We start from the raw sequence: 21746 nt of genomic DNA on the forward strand, positions 1-21746 counted from the left end.
GCTCACATAACCCCGGCAGCACAGAGGCTCTGATAGCAGCATGGTCTAAAATAATACTTTTGACTGCGTCATGAGTGCCATTCGGTCACATGGGCATCGCTGTTCACCCCAGGGCCATGACATTATGGCTGTCTATGCTCCTGTTCCAGACGTTCAGGTTCCATCTCTACTTCAGGGATCTTTTCAGCGAGGAGCACTACAGGAATATGCTTTCTTTCAGCTCGATTGTTATAGGACAAGGCTCGTTTTTTTTCTAACAAAAGCTTAGCATGTGTTTGTCCAGTTTTTAATGCTTTATTTAACCAGATAAGCCCATTGAGAACACTATCTGGTGTTCAGTTTGTTAGCCACGCTTCCACACACAATTATATTTTGCTTGTTAATAAGGTTCCAGATTTGCCTGTATTGAGAAATCTTGCACCCACCAGGTCAGGGTGGGTGTTGGGTGATGGTATAGGTATGGTTCCTGTGCAGAATATTGTACACTTTGAATCCATAGTTTTTAGTTTAGTTTTTCATTCTCTGCTGGTAATTCTAGTTTAATGAACCTTTAAGCCTACTAATACTTTTTCTGAACTATTATTATTATTATTTCTGACCTATTAACACTGCTGTGTCCAGTTCAATATTTGACTTCTCGGTAATGTCAACATACATGTGATTTATTTCTAACCACTCAGCTGCTGCCAATTTCTTTACTACTTTGGATTGTTCTTGGTTTTACTCCACATACTGTATGAACAGTCCGACACAGACATGGCTATACATTAGACCTGGTTAATTCCTGCGGTCGAAATGTGGACATTTCCAGCCTACAAGCATTTAAACTGGACATTCCTGACCATAGGTTTTTCATATTAAAAAGAACTTTTAATAACATATAAATATTAAAAAAGAGTATGATGGTGCAGCGGTTATCCTTGAGCCCTGGGCTCAGTTCCTGGTTTGCTGTACTGTATGTGTTCCCCGTGATCGTGTGGGTTTCCTCCAGGTGCTCCAGTTTCCTCCCACAGTCTGAAGACATGCTGGGAGGTTAATTGGCTTCTGTAAAATGGTGTGTATAAAGGCCCCGGTGTGAGGGTGTGCATGTCTGTGTGCACGGACTGGTGTCCTGTCCAGGGTGTATCCTGCCTTGTGCCTGCCTGACGCTGCACTGGATTATACGTGTTAGAAAATGGGTGAATGGAAAAGACCATCCCCTTATGTAGACTAGACCTGGTGAATCTACTGTAACTAGAACTTCTGAACCTCACTCTGCTCCAAGAGCTCCTTTTAGTTAAGCTGGGTCTGTTTTGCTTTAAGGTTCTGTTCAAATTATCAGGGTTTTTTTTTCTTGTTTATTTTGCTTGGTGTGCCCCATGGTACATAAACAAGCTGCATTCCATTCAAGCAGCAGAACAACCTGTGCTTTGGACTTGATTCCTCTGTCCCTGCTCAATCCTAGTCTCTTAAGCCAAACACCATGTTATTTTCTGAGCTATTTATGCTGCTGTGTCCAACCTCTGCAAGTGAATACAGTCTAGATATTATTTATATTTATTATACAACTAATTACATTTTTAATACTTTCACAGTGATAGTTTTACATAGCTTTCACTTTACTGTTATTGATCTTTCCGATAGTTCTTATTTTTTAATTACTTAGGTATCTGAAAAGCTTCTGTGTCTACAAAAGGATCATGTGGGATGATGCTTGTGAACAGATATCAACTTATCTATGGAGCATAGATCACAGAACCATGCTGTATGTTTTTAATATGCTGTACATGGATAAACATACGAAGAGCTATAGTGAGGGATGCAGATTTTGACACGGTTGTCCATAATGTACCTTTCAGATGAGGACGATCACCTTGATATTGATTCAGACATTTTTAAAAATGTATATCCATATGATTTTGTTTTATGGACGTCTGTGTTTAAAAAGCTCTGTGTTTAAAAAGCTGATTACAGAACAAAGCTAACTGTTGGAAAATATACCCCAAAAGTATCAGTCTCTTTGTTAGGTGACTAAAAACAGCAAACTAGTCAAACATGACACTAAAGGTCACAGTAGTAAACAGACAAGAGGTTTGTATTTTTCTTTACTGTATTACATTTGGAGATAGAAAACCTGTGAAATGTTCATCCAGTAAAGAAAGAAGTATTTTAATACAGTATGTAACCAGCTATTATCACAAAATAATCTAGATTAATTCTCATTTTATAATGATTAGTTCAAGATGTCATACACCTTCACTGACCTCTCACAAGAGAAGACCTCCAAAAACTGCTGTTAACCCACAGAGATAATAGTGGTTACATCTTGCTTGTATTCTGCAATCTGTAGCGAAAGTAGAGACAATTCTTTAAAAATTCCAATAAGTGTCACTGAAGCACCGCTTCACACTGGCAGGAGAAACTTTACTTACTTTAGCCACTTGATTATCTGTATTGCTTATGACAAGCTTCGTTATGGTTTCCAATTAAAAGAGAGTTACATTACCAGCTTTAAGCTGAAATTGAAAGTTTTTCTCACTTATCATCGAATGGGCTATTTTAGAGTTTGCTAAACAGATATGTTTTGACGAGGCTTTGAATTTCATCCTACACACATACTGGAGCCTCACCTAAGGATGTAGTGTCACTCTATTGTGCAGTAGATTGGAAGTGACGTGCTTCATTGCTGATTTAATGAAAGACAGTTTTTGTAAAGGAGCGTGAGATGGTGCCGGTGACAGGGTGACACAGTGGCACGTGACTTGATAGGGTTTGCAATGCCACAGATCGGTCTGCTTGTCCGCATTGGTGCCTCTAAGAAAGCCGGCATGAAAGACTCTCTCTTGCAGGTCTTGACTGCATGACTAACATCTGACTGCAGGGATTCTGGAATGCACGCACAAAAGAAATCTAATACCTAGCCTGAAGGCATTCATAAATCAAGGTCTGCTAATATTCAAAAGCACATTTTCACTAAGCCTAACCTGTTTGTGCTTGAATTCCCTGAAAAGATTCTAATGTTGTGTGGTCGCTGGGCTTTTATGTGTTTAGAGATATGCATCTTATTTTAAGCAACCTGATATGTTTTTAGCTACTAATCATTTATCTTGGAAATGTTTATTTTTCCATTTTGAAAACAATGCAGATTAATCAATTTTTATAACTAATAAATCGCTGAACCTACATTTGGAAAGAGAAGGTCCTGTCTAACCTGTTAGAATTCTTTTAACGAGTACTGGGTGCTGTATATTATATTTACACTTCAAGAAAGCTTTTGATTCGGTCCCTCTTTCGGTCCCGCTTTTGATTTGCTACTTAATGTACATTCAACTTCATAAGCATCTCTTTGGTCCAGAATAATGGAGATTGAGCCGAGATTCAGTATGCGGAGCGGTGGCTCTGTGGCTGAGGATCTGCGCCTGTGGCTGGAAGGCTGCCGGTTCGTATCCTGCGGCCGGCAGAGGAATCCTACTCCGTTGGGCCCCTGAGCAAGGCCCTTCACCCCAGCTGCTCCAGGGGTGCTGTATAAATGGCTGACCCTGCGCTCTGACCCCCAGCTTCTCTCCCTGTCTGTGTGTCTCATGGAGAGCAAGCTGGGGTATGTGGAAAGACAAATTCCTAATGCAAGAAATTGTAAAGGGCTAATAAAGTGATCTGATCTTATGTAAGGTGCTCAGCAGTATAAATGGGGCTAACTCATGGTACAATTTCACACAAGGACATAGTCTAAAACTAAATGGAATTTGGTAAGTGCAGAGAATAGGAAACACTCATTTACAGAAAGAGTTATGGATGTCTGGAACAAGCTTCCCAGCCAGGTGGTAGGGATCCAAACTGTGAGCAGATATAACAAATGGCTGGGCAAGATTTTAGTTTAACTGAGCTATTAAACTACCAAAGGAGCGAGAGGGGAGAGAAGCTTTCTTATGTTCTAAAATTCACCAAAAATTAAAAAAAGAGTTTCACAAAACTAACTAATATTTCATCACTGTATTCCCTGGTTTTCCTGTATTTGAGGATACATGTGTTTAAAATGTTAAAACAACACATTGTTTTTCTAGATATTACATAACAAAATGTCAAAAGTTCAAGTCAACAAAAATGTCTTTACAGCTTATACAGTGTCCTATGGAATTGTTCATATCCTTGATGAAATATGAACATAAAACATCATGTAGCAGAATGGTTATGGTTTGGATAATGTTTCTTACTTTAAATATTTCTAAAATTGTAATGCTGTAACCGGTAAACTGAAGTATTACACAGAGCAAATTACACATTTGTCATAAATAATTTAAGTCCAGAAAACACAAATGTCACATTTATTCACTCTTCTAATTAAAATCAAGGAAAGTCAATAACTTATGTTAAAGGATTTGTGTTCTCCTGGATATTTTTTTCAAGGCATTTTGTGAATTGAACCATGTGAAAAACCATGTGTTTGCATTGAAATAACACAACCCAGCAATCAAGTATTCAGTGTGTCTCGGATTTCACTTGCACTCTAAATAATTAAATCAAATTACTGAGACCCCCTTCAGAGACACAGTGCACAGGCCACTTGCTGCTACCTGCCGTGATTCAGTTTTGAGTTTCAGACTATTAAGAAATCTCCCAGATTATTTATGCAAATGGTATCTCCTACCCTCTCGCAGACTCCCACCCACACTAACGCATGATCACCCCCCACTGCTCTTGACATTTCCAATACAAATACTGTCTTCCTGGAGCCTGCTTTTTTGATGGATGGACCTGGAGGTAGAAAGAGCATACTGTAGATCACCCAGTATGACTACTATATAAACTACTTTATAAACAGTATAACTGGTACAGCCAAATATACTAAAATTAATGAGCTGTTGCAGTCACTTAAACTACTGTATTAGTGTTGTAGACAAGCTGGTCCAAAGAACATATACTTTATGGAAAGGTACAGTGTGGTGGCTCTGTGGCTGAGGCTCTGTGCCTGTGGCTGGAAGGTTGTCGGTTCGTATCCCGCGGCCGGCAGAGGAATCCTACTCCGTTGGGCCCCTGAGCAAGGCCCTTCACCCCAGCTGCTCCAGGGGGGCTGTATAAATGGCTGACCCTGCGCTCTGACCCCCAGCTTCTCTCTCCCTGTCTGTGTGTCTCATGGAGAGCAAGCTGGGGTATGTGGAAAGACAAATTCCTAATGCAAGAAATTGTATAGGGCCAATAAAGTGATCTGATCTTATGCAAATGAAGTCGAACCTGATGGAACATTATACTGTACCATGGCACACATTTAATGCACTGCATGTGTTTCTAAGATCCAGTAGGAGAAAATTACTGACGTTAGTGTGAAACGATAAATATTTCACATCATTTGTAAGACTCTATGCTTTGAGAGTTCATCATTTCATTACATTACTTTTTTGTGCAAAGACTGTGGAGGTGCCGTGATATGTTGTGTGCATACATGCAGTTGTACATACTGTATACTGTACTGCATATATAAAGACATACAGCATATGCATACATGCCGTACGTTTAACTGAAACGTGAATTAATTTCACACCACTCATCACAACACATCATTTGCTATTTTATTGGATTTTTCTTAAGAATCAAGCAACATACTGTCACAAGAAAATAACAATACTCAGGTGTCTGCTGTGACCTCACCCACAATGCTCTGTGTCCCTGTCTTGACACCGATGCATCTAGTGAGCCTCTGAAGAAGCTGCTGTGTAACAGTTTGCCGCCACTCTGGTGACATTAAGGTGACGTTCAGAACTTCTTCTCATACTGGTTTCAGAGCAGAAGATGATGATGATGGTACAGTTGTCCATTATTTCAGCTGCTATGGCCAAAGGCAGAGATGGCAGTTACTGTGAGAGAGGGCTGATTGTTCGGGCATGTTTGGCAGAAGCTTCAGTGACAGTGACTGTTCAACTTGGCTGAGGTGATGTTGGCATGGAAGTCTGAGGGAAAGACTACATCAGCTAGGGGCAACTGTGGACAAAAGAGCATACTCCTGTAATGTAATGTCAGTGCATTGGTTCAAATAAACAGCAAAACAGACGAGCAAACCTGAATCACAGGGCATGAATGGTTGTTGAATGGTTTGATGAGCATGAAATCTATGATAATCATATACCGTGGTCATCCCAGTCACCAGATCTCAACCCAATTAAACACTTCTGGGAAATGTTTTCCACCGCCATCAACAAAACACCACACAATGGAATTTCTTGTGGAAGAACGGTGTCCATTCCAGCTGTTCTTTTGACTCGTGGTGGCCGAACGCTCTATTAAGATCTGTATCTTATCTGTGTATCTGTAGAGCACTGCCAAAGCACAGTAACGTTATTCGGGACTATCAAGGATGTTCCTGTGGTTAATAAGATACCACAGCAGCTCTTGAACTGTTGGCTGGGCGGTTAAGGATAGGTTCTAGAGATGCAGTTCTGGTTGGATGCAGGTGCCCTCTGCCTTTCCAGATCCCAGCTAACATACCGTACAACATTGTAACATCTTTTTCATGTGTTGCTGGAAGCTTGTGTTTAGCTTATGTCAGTGAAATGTCGTGTTTTGGAAAGTTTTGTTCCCGGAAGGCCGCAATTTGTTTGAATGTCAGACATCAGATAATGGTGCAACCTCTTTACAAAAACATACGATGTTTAGAGTATGTTGTGTATAGTACATCATTGCTTGGGGGGATGTCTTACACACAATATTAAGGTTTTAGAATGTTACAGAATCCCAAGCTGACAAGAGAATATTGCAGCAATATTGGCCTTCGACCAAGTAGCAACTTTTTGTGATGGTTCCACTTCCTGGTTTGGTGAAATGCAGCCCATTTCTTGGTTTTTGTCACATATGTCATTATATGAGTAATGTCTTATATAAACAAGCCCATTTCAAATCAACAGCAATCTAGTCAAACAAGGCATTATTGTGTTTCCCTTCTTCCCATGTTAGCATAAAACCATAGTTTATTTTTTTGTTTAACAACAAGTCCATTTGTTATTACTCAAACTGCAATTCATCTGTGTGCTGCTTGTGTGTCTTTAGACAGTGTTGAAGTCATCCCAAGAAAAACAATAACACAGCAAAACAATAAAAAAACACCACACATTGTACTAGTCATGTGCATCAGATTCTAAGTGCTTCCACTGGCTTTATCATATTAACCGTGCAGCGCTGTGTTTTCATTGTGCACTGGGACATTAACCGTGCTCATTGTGCTGAATGTTCTGTTTGTGCAAGCACATTCAAGGGCTGGCACATTACAAACGACATTTCATCAGAACTATGCACGCTGGTCAGCCATTGAAAAAGAGCCAGAAACAGTCCTGAACTCTGTAGCTTAAACTTGTTTTTAGGATTTTGGAATTTGTTTGAACAGAACATTTTGGCTTTACTTAAAACTCCTTTTTTTTTTTTGCTCCTAACAGTTTTCTGGTATTTGTGAGGTGGAACCTTGCTGTGAATTCACCATCCTACCCCATTTTATATTCATATACCTGGCTTAACCTTTCCTGTTAAACCTTTCGTGGCTCTTACACAGCCTCCCTGCCTGTTGTATCTTCCTTTCAAAGGACTTCACAGGCTTCTGGACACTGCGTCCAATCAGGGAATTAAAGCACATGGAAGCACCTTGGACCACTCAGGAAACGGACCCTGTTTCACTTTGTAGACATTTCTGTATAACATATTCTATCTTGTGTTCAACAGATATCTCTGCCTTTCATTTCTAACATTTTAACGGGACATTTTTTTAATAGAGTGAGAGCTGTAAATCTGTTAAATCCCCTACTTCTCATAAGAAACACACGGAGCATTATAGGTTTGGAAAATAAAGGCACAAAAAATTCAGAATTCAGAAGGTTGATTGTCTGTATCATGGTGTCTGTCTTGTACTTAACATGTGACATCTGGAATATCTTTTTTGCCAGCTTCCATTCATTTTTATAGGCTTTAGAGATGAAAGGAACCTTGAACCAGTAAAGCACAACCCATTTATATATAGAGAGGATTCATTAAAATGGGTTGCTGAAGCAGGAGTAAAACATCCTTTACCCTTATGTGTTTTTAAATGTGTTAACAAGTGTGGTAGGCTGCTCGTTAAATTTTACAAGACAAATGCCTCTGACTTCAAAGCAAATTGGCTAAAATTTCCAGTTGTTGTTCCCCTTTGAAATGTTGTGTAATATCATGTGTAATTAGCAGGAAGTGCATCCAAATATTTGTCTAAAATTTTGAGAAACTTAAGGGAGGTTAGTGATATTTTAAGGCAATGTTAATGACCTCTGTTTAGCTTTTGTAAAAATATTAGAGTACGGCTCTTTTAATCATAATTCTTCATTAATGAATTAAGAATTAATGACCTATTGAATTAAGTACACTTCCACTCTTCACATTGCAAAGACAGCTCTTGAGTTAGTGTGTTGATGCTTTATATTTCTGGCTGAAACCATCTTATTAGTTTGCATCTAACTTTTATTAGAATTAGTTTATACATATTTCTCTTGAAAGTTCAAAATGTGCATGATTTGGTATTTTTGCTCGTAAAAATATGTCTGCACAAGTACTTTTTTGCTGTGTTTTATAGGAAAGGTCTCAACGGACAGTTAACATGGGTGGAACAAAAATCCTTTAAGTTTTTCTCTCCCTCCCCCTACTCCCTCACAAAAACAATTGAAACAGAGCAGCTCTGTGAAAATGACGACATAAATAATGTGATCAGTCCCTTCTTGAAGACCCTACACAAGCGTTAAATCTTATTTGGAATAAATCCAATGAGGAGGGTGGTTTATAAATGACTACACAGGTACTAATAGTTGACTTCATCACTCTAAATGTACTGTATGTAGGGCAAAGGGCATATAACTTTAAAAACAAAGGACCCAATATTCCAAAGTTGATGAAGGCTTTACTTATGAATACAGATGTCAGAACAAAAAAGTAAAGTCAAAATTTGATAAATCATTCAATATAACTAAAAAGGGCTCTAAAAGAATGCATAAAACTTACTTAAATGTAAACAGTTATAATTGTAAAGTAGAATATAAGTAAATACAGATGATCTTATTTGAAAAAACTACAAAATGTAAAATCTTTAATAAGCCTTTCACCAGATTTTCAATATTAAGACAAATACCTTGGTGTACTTAGATATGTTTTATACACTATTGCAAAACCAACTGTCACACTCAAGTGTATGAACCGGTGGAAAATAACGAACCCTATGCGGAGCTAATAGGAGTAATATCAGATTTCCAAAGGTTGTGGTACAAGGTACGAGGTCAGGGTAGCCAGGCAAGGTCGGTAAACTAGAGGTCAGGCAGCGGGGTATCCAAATCCAGAAGACGTGAGGCAGAGACGGTGTCGGGGTCGGAGGCAGAGTAAGGTCAGGTATCCAGAGATCGAGGCAGCGAGGTGTCCAAATACAAATAACGCGAGTAAGATTCGTGACACCAACATTCTGAGTAACTTTTTCATAGAAGAATGGTTGCCCTGAAATGCCATTTATAGAGATTTTAATTCAAATAATGAGCATTCAGTAAATGAATCTGTGTTCTGTGTATTGGGATTTCGAACATATTCAAAGCTGCGTTACTTCAGCAAGCGAGTGTCTTCTCCCTGTTTATTTTTTAAATACAGTATGTTATTTCCTCTGCGCAGCACCCACACACAGTAACACACAGTATGGCTTCTCCAATGCGTTTTTCATGTTGCTCACCATGTGTCTCAGCCCTGGTTAGAGAGGTACAGTCCAGTCCAAAAATGACACTGCAAGCGCCCCTGCACCCCGAGTTACTATTGCACGACAGCCTGAGGGATACCCAGCCCTGGGGACACAGCCCACTGCCTGGAGCAGCACTTGTCCAGCTGCTCAGAGACTGGCCGTGCGTGTGCTGGGTCTTGAGTTTCTCTTCCGTCTGGGAGAACAGAAGTTCACGAGGTGGTCCAACTCTCACAGCTCCGCCGGGTGTACCTTCCTTTCCACGTCATGCTTCTCGCTGGCTCGCTTGCCCATTTTGTTTTCACCTCCCTCCTTGCACCCCGTCTTCACCCTCGTTCTCTGACTCATCCTTCATCAAGGAAGAGGGGTGGGTGTGTGTGTGTGTTGGGAGGGGGGGGGGGGGGTGTTGTTGAGAGCCCCATTCTTGCAGACTTGTCTTCTCGATCACCTGAGCCAGGTGAGTTACCCTAATACTGCTTGCTATTCTAATCACTCGTCTTATCTTAATTAGAATCTGACTGAACTACAGAAATGAAAGAGCAATGCACGGAATATGGACATATTACATATCTGCATAGTTGAAGTCTGATTCTTTTTCTGTCAAAATAATACCTTATGGAACCCTTGTAAATTTAGTTAAAAGTAAAAGTTAATTTTGGCACAGTGCTTTAAAGACCCAGTGAGAGAACTACATGATATATACAGTAATGCTGTTTGATTCCACTATACAGTGTAGTTTATTTCTTGTATCAGCTGAGCTGTAGGCATTTCTTACCATAATGACCATGAGGTAATGCAAATTCTCATCTTGATTGCAGGTATTGACTTCGGGATTCTATGTAGAATGTTTTGATGCCCATGCTTGCCTTTTTTAACACATTTCTTGTCAAAGCTAATTTAAATTGTATGCAATATATTTTTTTATCTGGCTTCACATTGTGAGTTAATGACAGGAGTTATATAAAGCAAAGTCAATATCAAATACAAGGCAAAGTCGACACCATTTTGATTTTAAGATTTACACATTCATCTGTCCAAATGTCTCTACAGGCTTCTGCTCATTATTTAACACCTTTCTGAAAAAACATTTTAATTCAGTCTAAATTGAAAAACGTGGGGGTGATATTTGATTCAGGCTTGACATTCGACCCACATGTGCAGGTTATTGTCAAAACATCTTTCTTTCAACTCAGAAACATCACCAGACTACGTCCTATGTTATCACTAACTGTGACTGAAAAGCTGATCAACACATTTGTCTTCTCCAGAATTGACTACTGTAACATTCTACTCGCTGGGGTTTCTAAATCAACTTTGAACAAACTCCAGTATGTCCAAAATTTGGCAGCCAGAATCCTGACCAGGTCTATTCCAAGTGATCACATTACTCCTATCCTGCAGTCCTTGCACTGGTTTCCTTTCAAGTTTCGTGTCGACAAAATCCTCTTGCTCACCTACAAGTCTCTGCATGGTACCTCAGTACCTGTCTGAGCTGCTATCATCCTGCTCCCCACCTTGCAACCTTCGCTCTTCTAATTCTGGTCTCCTATCTGTCCCCCAAGCCTGTCTACACTCTATGGGTGACAGGAACTTCTCCTGTTATGCCCCAGAGCTCTGGAACTCTATCCCCAAGGATATCAGAGAGTCACCTTCTCTAAACCCCTTCAAATCCAGACTCAAACCCTTTTTTAGAAGAGCCTTTACTTAACTGGCTCTGTTCTTTACCCCTCTGCTCCTGCTGTATTCAGTACCTCCATCTACTGTCTCCTCTTATTTTGTATTCTCATTGTGCATATTTTGTGTACTTTTTTATTGTTGTTGTTGTCATTCTGTAAAGCACTTTGAGAAGCCATCTATAAAGGTGCTGTATAAAATAGTTTATTATTATAATACTTTAATGAGCATTGTTCATTTTTTTAAAATAAAGGTGAAGATGCATCTTCATAAGGGATTAAATACTTTCATACTGAAGCCAGTATTTAACACTCCTTTAAACTCTTTCAGAGCTTTAAATGCAAGTGCAACTTTAAAAACAATTATTTTGAATTTAGACCAGATCAAATGGTGTGGAGTATTATCTGTTAAGGGGATCATAAAAAAGCCAAACAGAAGACTGATAGAAGATGTATGCTGTGCTGCTTTGCTCTGCCACTGCTGGAATTCAGTCAGAGCCACTGAGTTCAGAGCAGAATCAGTGCCACTCTGAGACAGTGGCAAACTTCAGTGTGCTGTGAGACTGAACAGCCTGCTGTGGGAGAACTCCACGCTGTCCAGATTTCTAGGGGGTGTTGTCACCTTTCTTAATAGGCTCAGTGCCACTTAGCCCTGTTAAACAATCCTGACTCTTTTCTAATGCAATTCTTAAAAATAAAATGTTTGGGAACAAATCTTCATTGGATAATTAAATTTCATCCAAGCTCAATTAGTTTTTTCCCCCCACGTTTGCATGTGATTTATATGTCTTTTTTGTTTTAATAAAAATATTTATTCCCTTAAATGAAGGCCAAGCTAGCTTTTATTATGTTGGTCTGAATCTGGGTTTCTCAAAGATGCATATAAAATTGCACATGTAGGACACAATTTATGTACAGAATGTGCTTTTCTGTGGAAACAGTCTTGGCTCCCTTGGCTTTATTGTAAAGGGTGCAGCAAGCAATATGTATTTGCAGATATGGTTAGCTGAGCATTTTTGTCATCTTGTCATAAATAAATGTTATCTTGGTTCAGCTCCAGGATAAGTTGAGACCGTGTAGAACCTGCTGTGTCTGGAATATTCTTATTTTTTATAGATCCCCATTCTGTTGATTTAGTACAGTGTTTCTTGGTTTGAGAGCATGGTTTTTTGAGCTTATGGGTCTGAGTAGGCAAGGTCTCATGGTCAATCTGCTTACAGTATATTACAATTGAGGCTCTTTGTACACGTTTCCCTGTTCAGAAGTTCCTGTAGTCTTCTTTGCTCAAGTCAAGAAAGATTCTCTTCTGTCAGTATAGGATACAGCCTGTCATTATAGGATGTTTGTACACCCAGGAATGCACAGTATCTGCTCTTATACTTTTCTTGTACTGTGTTTATACAGTGTTAACATAATATCCATTAATTTAATTTCTACTCTTTAAATTACTCATCCTAACTTTTTGGTTTGCCTTTTCATTGCCAAGAATGCTGGTTCCCAAGCAAGGTCCAGGGGGACTGCTGTGTTTGCTGATTTTCATTCCCACTGAGCTCTTAAATCACCTGCTTGTTTAGATGTCTGTACACTGGGCCCATGCTCTGCTTGGAGGGTATTGTATCCAACTACTGCAGCAGGCAGAACATAAGGGAGTCTTCAAGAGTTCACTTAATTCTGACTCAACAGCTCTTAATAAGTAATCAATATATGATAAGTGAGAACAGCACTGTACAGTACACTGTTTTTTTTTCTTTTCATAGATAGCTCAATCAAGTTCTGTTTTACATCTTGTATCTATAATTTGTTTTGTGCTACCTATTATATGTGTAACATTGCTGTATGCACTAATCTATGTTAAACTGAATTTGCTAAGCGCTTGCCCGATCTTCAATTTTTTCTGCATCTTACAGTATTTAAATTCCTTTGCAATTTGCATTTAACAGTGAAATTCCATTGACAGCTGATCATTCTGTTTTGGTACTATCTGCAAATTTGACTAGTTTACTAACTGTACCAGAATCTGTATTATTGATATGAATAAGGTAGAAGAGTGATCCTGTGGTCATACAGATCCCTGTGATTACACACTAATTACAACTAATTACAACATCCGAATAAGAGCATTCAACCCTTATTTGTATTGTTTTCTAATTCATTCAGCAGTTGCATGAGTAACTGTACCTTGTCTGCCTACTAACTGCAATTTAATAATGAATCTTTGGATGGACAATAAAGTTATGTGTTATTATATCTTATTTTGAATCTTTCACAGCTGGTCAGCTGGTATAGTAGATACAGTAGCACATGCACCTGAGTACTTCAGAAGGCATTTCTTGCTAAAAAATCTGTGAAGGTTTGTTTTTCTGATCAAGAGAAATAAAGCCTTCCAACTCGCCCGCCAGGGTGACACAAACACACCAGTGGTTTAGTAGCTACATGCAATAAGTACATACTGCACAGATACAGTATGCGAAGTGGATGTACCTGTATTTAGTACTTGTTTTTCCCCTTTCCTGTTCCTGATGCCTATTTTTCTTCTCCTTTGCAGTGTGAGGGGAGCAGATGCAGGCAATGGAGTCAGAGTGTTCATTCCGGACATCGGCATGTTTATTGCAGGCCTGTCGACCTGGCTTCTGTGTCGAAGCCTGGTTCAGAACAACCCCAAAGAGGACATGGCGCAGTACAACGTGGATTTTGAAACTGAGGAACAGGTAAGGTCACTATTGTCTAGGATAGACGTGTCCAAGTCTCTGCATTCATCGTTTTGCTGTCTCAGTCCGGTATTTCACCACTGGCAGAAGAGTGTTTCTGAAGCATTGACATGTTATTTATACGTTATGTTTGCATGCATAATTTGGAACACTGTGCTCTCTGATGGGTCAGTGAAGTGTGTTTCTGTGCCGTTGTAAAACTTCCCTGTTGCTCCTATTGTACAGTATGTACTGTAACATGCAGGAACCTTCAAAGAATTTCAAAGCTTTGTACTCCTAGACAGGAGTTGCTCTTCATTTGCTGGCAGAAATTACGAAAGAATGGCATTGCCAGTCCAGCTAAGACAAAATAATTGTGAAAAAAAAACAAGAATAATATTTGTTTTTATTTGAATGTCTTTTTTGGATTTAAAATTAGGTCTGTGTGGAAAAGGGAAAGGAGGAACCACATTTTACACTAAATACATAACACTTTCCTGTCATTTTTTAAAAAAATATGTTGTAGAAGCATCCATACTTCCAGGTGTATTCCAGTTCATGATACACTACACTCCATTGCTAGTAGGAGTATAATGAGTGGAGAACATTATGGTCTGGAATAAACCCAATTATTATTCACTTTGTACTATTTCCAGGATCCTGATACTCTCCTCTCAGCCTTTTCCTGATCATAATGGAGTGATGGATGTTACTACCTGGAATGTTCCCAGTTAGATGTTATTCCTGTCTTGTTTGATAAGCACAGGCTTACTGAGTGATTCCCCCCCCCCCTCCTGTTCTCTTCCTTATGCTTCTTGAAAGTCTCAGTTGCTGATTACTGGTAATGCACTGGACGACATCGGGTTAAGCCTACCAGGTCCTGTATAATAGATGGTCCAGGCTGTGATGATAAAAGGAGTTTGTAACGAAAGTCCGGGAGGGATGACAACAACCAACTTCAATCAGACTCGGCTGACAGTAATTAGCAATCACTCATGACTCATTTCCTCTTTTAAAACGCTATAAATACCTACGAGATCCCCTTTTCTCCCTCACGTACGGCTTTTTGTATCCCACCTGCACCCCATCTCCCCCTCTGCAGCAGCCCCTGGGTCACCCCTCACCCCACAGGGGGTCCCAGCCTCCTCGTCCCCTGGCCAGGAGGTCAGTCCTCAGCCAAGCGAGTTCAGCCCCATTTTCACTAAATACCCCATAATCCATTCAGGACACTTAATTCATAGGTGTTGTTATTTCCAGTGAAAATTATTTTAAAAGAAAGTAAGGTGAAGTGTCCGCAGGATCTCAGTGTTGATAGCGCCACTGTTCAAAGCACGTTTTGACTCGCGGTTTAGTTTATGAAGCATGCTGTTTTGACGTTAGTATTGTGACACTGATCTTGAGGTCGTAAAGCCCTCAGAAAGGCGGTGACAGTATGGGAGTTGTCCGTTGGGTTTGAGGGCAAAACAATGAAGTTGCACAAACCTCAGGGAAAAGGATGACTGCCTCCAGCCTAAAGCACAGTGGTGTCATATGTTGCTGACAGCCTGTAATCTAAGACACATTTTCTCCTAAAAAAACATGCCTTGGTTCCATATGTGTTCATCTCAAACTCTTCTCTTCTCAGTGTAATCCACTTTCCTGAACTGTCTGCCCTAACTGTCACAAACTGTACTATTGAAGAACACCTTTGGGTAACTTGAAATAGCTGTTTTAGAGCTCTTTTAAAGGTATTCCTGTAATGCAGGTAGAGAATTCCTTTTCCAAAGATGAAATTAGCTGTAAATAAAGTTTATTTTTTTAAATAGTTCAGGTGGGTAGCTGCATCAACATGTGTAGGCTGCAAAGGAACAAGTAATAGGTTTATTCCAGGCTGAAAAGAGAAGAAAGAAAATGCAGCGTCTGTGTTTTCTTTCTTCTCTTTTCAGCATGGAATAAACCTATTACTTCTTCCTTATATTTTAAATGGTTATTTGGTAAATTACGTAAATCATCTTGAACCTTAATTTTTCTAAAAAAATGGTTTTGTAGCAGTTTTTATATTCTGTTTTTGTCTGGAGTGTCTTTTGAAACATAATTTCCTATTACCAGTTTAAAGTTACATCACAGAAATTGTATGATTTTAACATCCAGTAAAAAGCGTTATAAAGACCTAGACATCCTGTATTGAAATTTTATCAAATCCATTGGGTAAAAGAAAAAGATCATTTGACTTTATGTTTTGGCACACATCATTTAGATTTAAACGACTGATTTTTGCCCTGTTATAAAGAGTTCTTCCGTTTTTAATTTAAGAAAACTGTGGTTTTAAAGGCTTCTTTCACTGCTATTGGTCCTGATGGCCCGTTCCAGCAGTCATGATGGAGGCCAGCATGCGTGAAGAACAGGCGAAAAATCAGCCTAGAGTCTGTCTGATGTTGTTACCTCAAATAACACTGAGAATCATTTGATCAGGCCAAGCCACCCAGAACCCTTAAATTGATCCAGCGTGACCCCGAGCCCTTTGTGTTACGTGATTACACAGTGGAACAGCTGCAGTTAACACTAAACAGTGATTTAATTGATCCGATCTTAATTAGACCATAACCTTTTATTTCATGGTTCATCTGCATCTTCTGGATGGGTTGCAAGTTTTACAATGCAGGTCCTGTTCCAGTTTAGATTTTTATACATGTGGTTGAGGCCTGTTTTCTTGACTCCAGGAGACTATTGAGTTCTTCTTGCTTATTTTACCTTCTAGCTCCTCATAGTTCACTATTTGTTCTGGCTACAGTCTTTATTTTTTTCCAATTTAGCATGTAGCACATTTACATCTGACATTTTGCTTCATCGGATTTTGTTTTGAAATCCACACAAAATATAGGCACATAAATTATAGAGCCAAAAAGGTCTGACGTTTGCGTACCAAACGAATTTGCCAGGCTGTGCTGATTCACTGGAATTAAAGTTAAATTATATGAATTTGATGAGAAAGATTGTTTTATCTAGAGCTATTTGTATTATCTTAGCATATTACTTTATCTTTTAATGTGGTGTTAAATTCATATTACTGTACCCTGGAATTGTGATAGTTCTGTGTATAAGCACACTTCTTTTTGCGGATATAGTTTGGCACTATATTTCCTTTCCATCATTTTCTAAACAGATTTTTTTCTTTTTTTGTTTTACAAAACTAAAAAATCAGTTCTCTAAACAGTCTGTTCCTGAAGTGTCCCAGGATGCAGATGTTTCCCCGAAATTTGACTCCCAAGGATATCAGAGAGTCACCTTCTCTAAACTCCTTCAAATCCAGACTCAAAATCTTCTTCTTCAGAAAAGCCTTTACTGAACTGGTTCCATTCTTCACCCCTCTGCTTTTCTTAGTACCACCATCCACGGTCTCCTCTATTGTTATTGTTGTATTGTTGAAATTGTAATTGTGTCTTATCTTGTGTATTCTTCTTATTTATTGTTGTATTCTTCTTATTTATTGTTATTGTCATCCTGTAAAGCGCTTTGAGAAGCCACCTTTAAAGGCGCTATATAAAATAAAGTTTATTATTATTATTATTATTTGCTTAGTGCTTTGAAGCAAGTGTGATTACAAGAAAGGGGTTCACCTCCCATACATTCAATTAGACAGCTTATCAATACAACTAAATCCTACATAAACTTCACCAAATGTGTATGATCTCCCTGTTTGCAATACTAGCCTTAATTCAATATTAATATTGCTTAGAGATGCACACAGCAGTGTAACCCAGCTTTCCCATTCATTTCTGTGCTGCTCCCATTAATAATGCGATTGCATTCCAGCACTTGATGTAGCCATCTGGTGTGAATTATGGCTGTTGTATTTTCAGTGGCAGCTCTGCTAAAGTCACTGGGGTTTCTTTCTTACCTTGATACTTTGTGACTTGTATCACTGCTCTTAAGGGCCTGCCAGCTGGGCCACGTGCCAGGTCAATGCTCCTGCTTTAAATTTTCTCTTTCTTAATAAAAACAGTCTGCAGACATGTTCTCTCCAAGTGTGCAACCATTTAGGAGTTGGTAATGAGTTGGCCGGCAGCCCTGGATGTGGCAGACATTTCCACTTCATGACTCACTGCTAATTAAAACCACACTGCTTTCTTACTCCCCGTTCACCGTGAGTCTGCGAACAGATGAACTCCTAGATCAAGATATGTATTTCCTTTTGAAAGATTCAGTCTACGTTTTGATGTTTCAGATATTTTGGACGTCTGTGGTAATTAGCTGCAGTCAAAAGAGTAACTGGGGAAAGCACATAAGAAATCAACTTGTTTGGTGACTACTAAGTGATCTGAGGATCTCATCCAGCTCATTTCTTTGACAGAAGTCAGGGCATTAGCTTCTGACAACATGACTGGATAGGTTGTTCCATACTCTCGCAACCCTTTATGTAAAAAAGTTAGCAGTATCATCAGTCCTAAATACAGATGTAGCCATTCAAAATGCATGGTAAAACCCCGTAACGCAGGACTGGGGCTGCAGGTTGCGGCGGCATGTGATTCGCTGGTCAAGGATGATCGACAGGTGGCACTTGCGGTGCTTTAGTTGTTAGTGAAACGATTACTTCATTTAATCTCTCTACTGTGCACCTTTAAATACTCTTAATCTGGAATATTATTAGGGAATTTTACAACTAAAGGGAATTTTTGGTAGCTGAGCATAAAAATTACAGGAGCATAATGTCTCTGAACATCATATCGTCATAAATGATATGAATTTAGGAATATAAATATATTATACATACTGAATATGGATGGTAGCTTAAATAAAAAGTACAGAACAGTATTCCACTTTCTTCATAAATGTCTTTAACTTGGTCACCTGCTGTGGTTATTTTTGGAAAGGTTAAGATCTCCTTATTAGCCCTATACAATTTCTTGCATTAGGAGTTTTTCTTTTCGTATACCCCAGCTTGCTCTCCATGAGGCACACAGCCATTTATACAGCGCCCCTGGAGCACCTGTCCCAACAGAGTAGGATTCCTCTGCCAGCCGGGGGATACGAACTTCCAGCCATAGGTGCAGATCCTGAGCCACAGAGCCACCGCTCCGCTCCGTTTTGACGTGCACGTTCTGACTATATTAAGGTTATATACTTTATAAAAAGCTATAATGTTTTAACCTTTTTTATGAATACTTGCTGTCGTTATTGCTGTAAAAACTGTGTACTTTTTAGATAATAAGCTTAATAGGGAATAAAATATGGAATTGCGTAACTAAAGAACTTAATAACGATATTAATTTAAGGATTTAAATATAATATACTTATATGGCTGGTAGTATTACCGTAGTCCTCTTCCTTTGTCAACGTGTTTTATTTGCCAGTATTTTCCTCTTCTGTCCTCTTGCTTGTGTTTCACAAGTGGTTCTGAATCTAGTCCATTGAGGTGACTTTGTCGATGCCTTTGAGAAGTTTGAATGCTTGATTCAGGTCTCATTGCAGCCTTCTCCGTTCAAGGCTAAAAAGATTTAGGTTTTCAGCCTGTGAGCACAGGACATTCCTTTCAGCCCAGGAATTCATCTGGTCACTGTCGTCTGGACTGATTCCAGAGCAGAGATGTATTTTTGTAATGTGGTAACCACAATTGCACAGCACATTTCAAATCAGATCCTACTAGTGCATTGTGTAATTTTAACATACAATCCCTTTATTAAAATTCTGTTTTTAAGCTTATGTCCTAAAATCCTGTTTGCCTTTCTGTTGCTTTTCCACATTGTCTAGAAGATGTCAAATATGTTTTAACACACACAGCTAATTATTTTTCTTAGGTCAGCGGTTTTCATTTTATTTCTAATGAATGTTTTTACTACTGTAAGTGCTGTACATGTAACAGTCTGCACTCGTCTACGTTGCATGCCATCTGCCAAGTGTTTACTATCCTTGAATGTTGTCAAAGTCTTTTTGAATTTCCTGTGCAGCTTCTCCAGTGATGAATACTTCTCCAGCATCGTACTGCAGTGTGTGTTGGGATGGGCTAATTGTGAAATTGTCATTTTCCATTCTGAACTCCGAATTCTGGTCAGTTCAACTGTACTATTAAACAATGAGGTCACATAGATGACTCACTCAGGCCTCCTTCTGTGTCCGCACTGCTGTACTAGGTGGTTGTGTAGTGTCCTCTTGCAACCATCCTCCAGCAGGATGGCTGGTGCAGACCTGGGCCTTTGGATGGCCCAAGAGGCCACTTGAACGTGAATGAGGAATGCATAACTAGTGTCACTTGTCCTGAGACACATACAGTACTGCAAACCAAAGATCCTTCCTTCGGAAGGGTAAGCACAGTGAGACAGAGTGCTCTGCGCAGGATGCGATAGTTCAACATGATCAAACTTTTTTGAACCCATGTAGCTGTGACCGTCGCGGTTCCGCGCGGGCTCCTGCCCTCCGCCACCCGTTCCATCCCGCACACCTGGGGCGCGAACCCGGGTCTCTGGCGTAACGCAACAGGGAACCAGCTGCATGAGCTAAAGGAGACCTCCCCCAGCCCAGGCAGCTGAGGTCCCTGCTACGTGTAGTGAGGGCGATCACGTCACCGTGTCCGAACTAGCTCCGCTACATAGCGTAATCCCTGAAATACTGTACATCCTTCTATGCTTGTTGTCAGATGTTTCTTATTGTTATTTGTGATGCACTGGCCTTTATCCTTTCTCTACTGTTCTTTTAGCTTTTTTGTGCTGTTGTTTTGGGTCTGTGTTTCAAGCATAATATCCTTAAACAATTGCCACCCATTTTCTGTTGATTCCATAAAAATCATTCTATTTCTCTTAAACTTCATCCTTTTCCATCATTGTCTAGTTTCCCAAGATGGTAAATCATTGTTTTTTACTCTAGTTTGCAGTGCTAACATCAACATCAAAACAGACCACATTATGAAAACAGTTCCCGATGACAGTTCTCCAAAACGGGGCAGCTGGGTCTTGAGTGTCAGATAAGGGGTTCAGCCACCAGAGGGTGATGGTGAGACACTCTGGAACAGGGAACCCGCACACGCCCGAGGTTATTGGGGGACTGGCGCACCTCTGTGAAGCCGGGTTTCCCTGTATAAGGGTTCAGGGAGATATGCTCCTGGTCGCCTCAGGAGTGTGGCAGTAAGTAACAGGGTGTTGCAGTGTTGCACTGAGGCTCTGTCCGTCTGCGTGTTGCAGTTAAACCCTCACTGTCAGGGGGGCACTGAGACTCGCGGTGTGAATCTGGCTTGATTGACGGGTCTGAGTGAGACCCTCACTGCCAGGCAACTGTGAGATACCGAGCCTCGCTCGAATAGGTTTGTGTCCACTTGGGTTTGAGTGAGACCCTCGCTGTCAGTGGACGGTGACATATTGAGCCTCACGGTGAGGCTCCGAGTGTTTGTTTCAAAGAGAGGCGCATCTTGAAAGATCTTACCCTGGAAGAGACTGGTTAAGGTTACGACGGCGATCATGGAGGGGACTGCAGTAAGGAGTTACTCGTTTCGAACAGGCTTCGGGGGAAACCTAGTGTGAGTGTGTGTGTTTGTGTCTGTATGTGCCCTGAGATTGACTGGCGTCCCGTCCAGGGTGTGTCCTTACTTGCGCCCTTTGCTTGCTGGGATAGACTCCGGCTCCCCTGCGCCCCATGACTGGAAGAAGCAGTTAGGAAATGCATGGATGGGTATTTACTAATTACGCACTTATATCCGAGATGTTTTACAGTTCATTACCTTCAATTTTAGGT

General features: G+C 40.0%; 1 protein-coding gene across 8 annotated transcripts in view; it reads left to right on the forward strand.

Annotated features, from left to right (window-relative positions):
- Positions 1-21746, forward strand: part of piezo2b (piezo-type mechanosensitive ion channel component 2b) — a 207215-nt gene that overhangs the window by 97698 nt on the left and 87771 nt on the right. For all 8 annotated transcript variants that reach the window (XM_088918201.1, XM_088918192.1, XM_088918196.1 and 5 more), the window contains exon 5: positions 13907-14069. In XM_088918201.1, the coding sequence (XP_088774327.1) occupies positions 13907-14069 (163 nt within the window). The remainder of the gene's footprint in view (positions 1-13906; positions 14070-21746) is intronic.

Source organism: Atractosteus spatula, chromosome 6, assembly GCF_055471065.1.
Source record: "Atractosteus spatula isolate fAtrSpa1 chromosome 6, fAtrSpa1.hap1, whole genome shotgun sequence".
In the NCBI taxonomy this organism is placed as follows: domain Eukaryota; kingdom Metazoa; phylum Chordata; class Actinopteri; order Semionotiformes; family Lepisosteidae; genus Atractosteus; species Atractosteus spatula.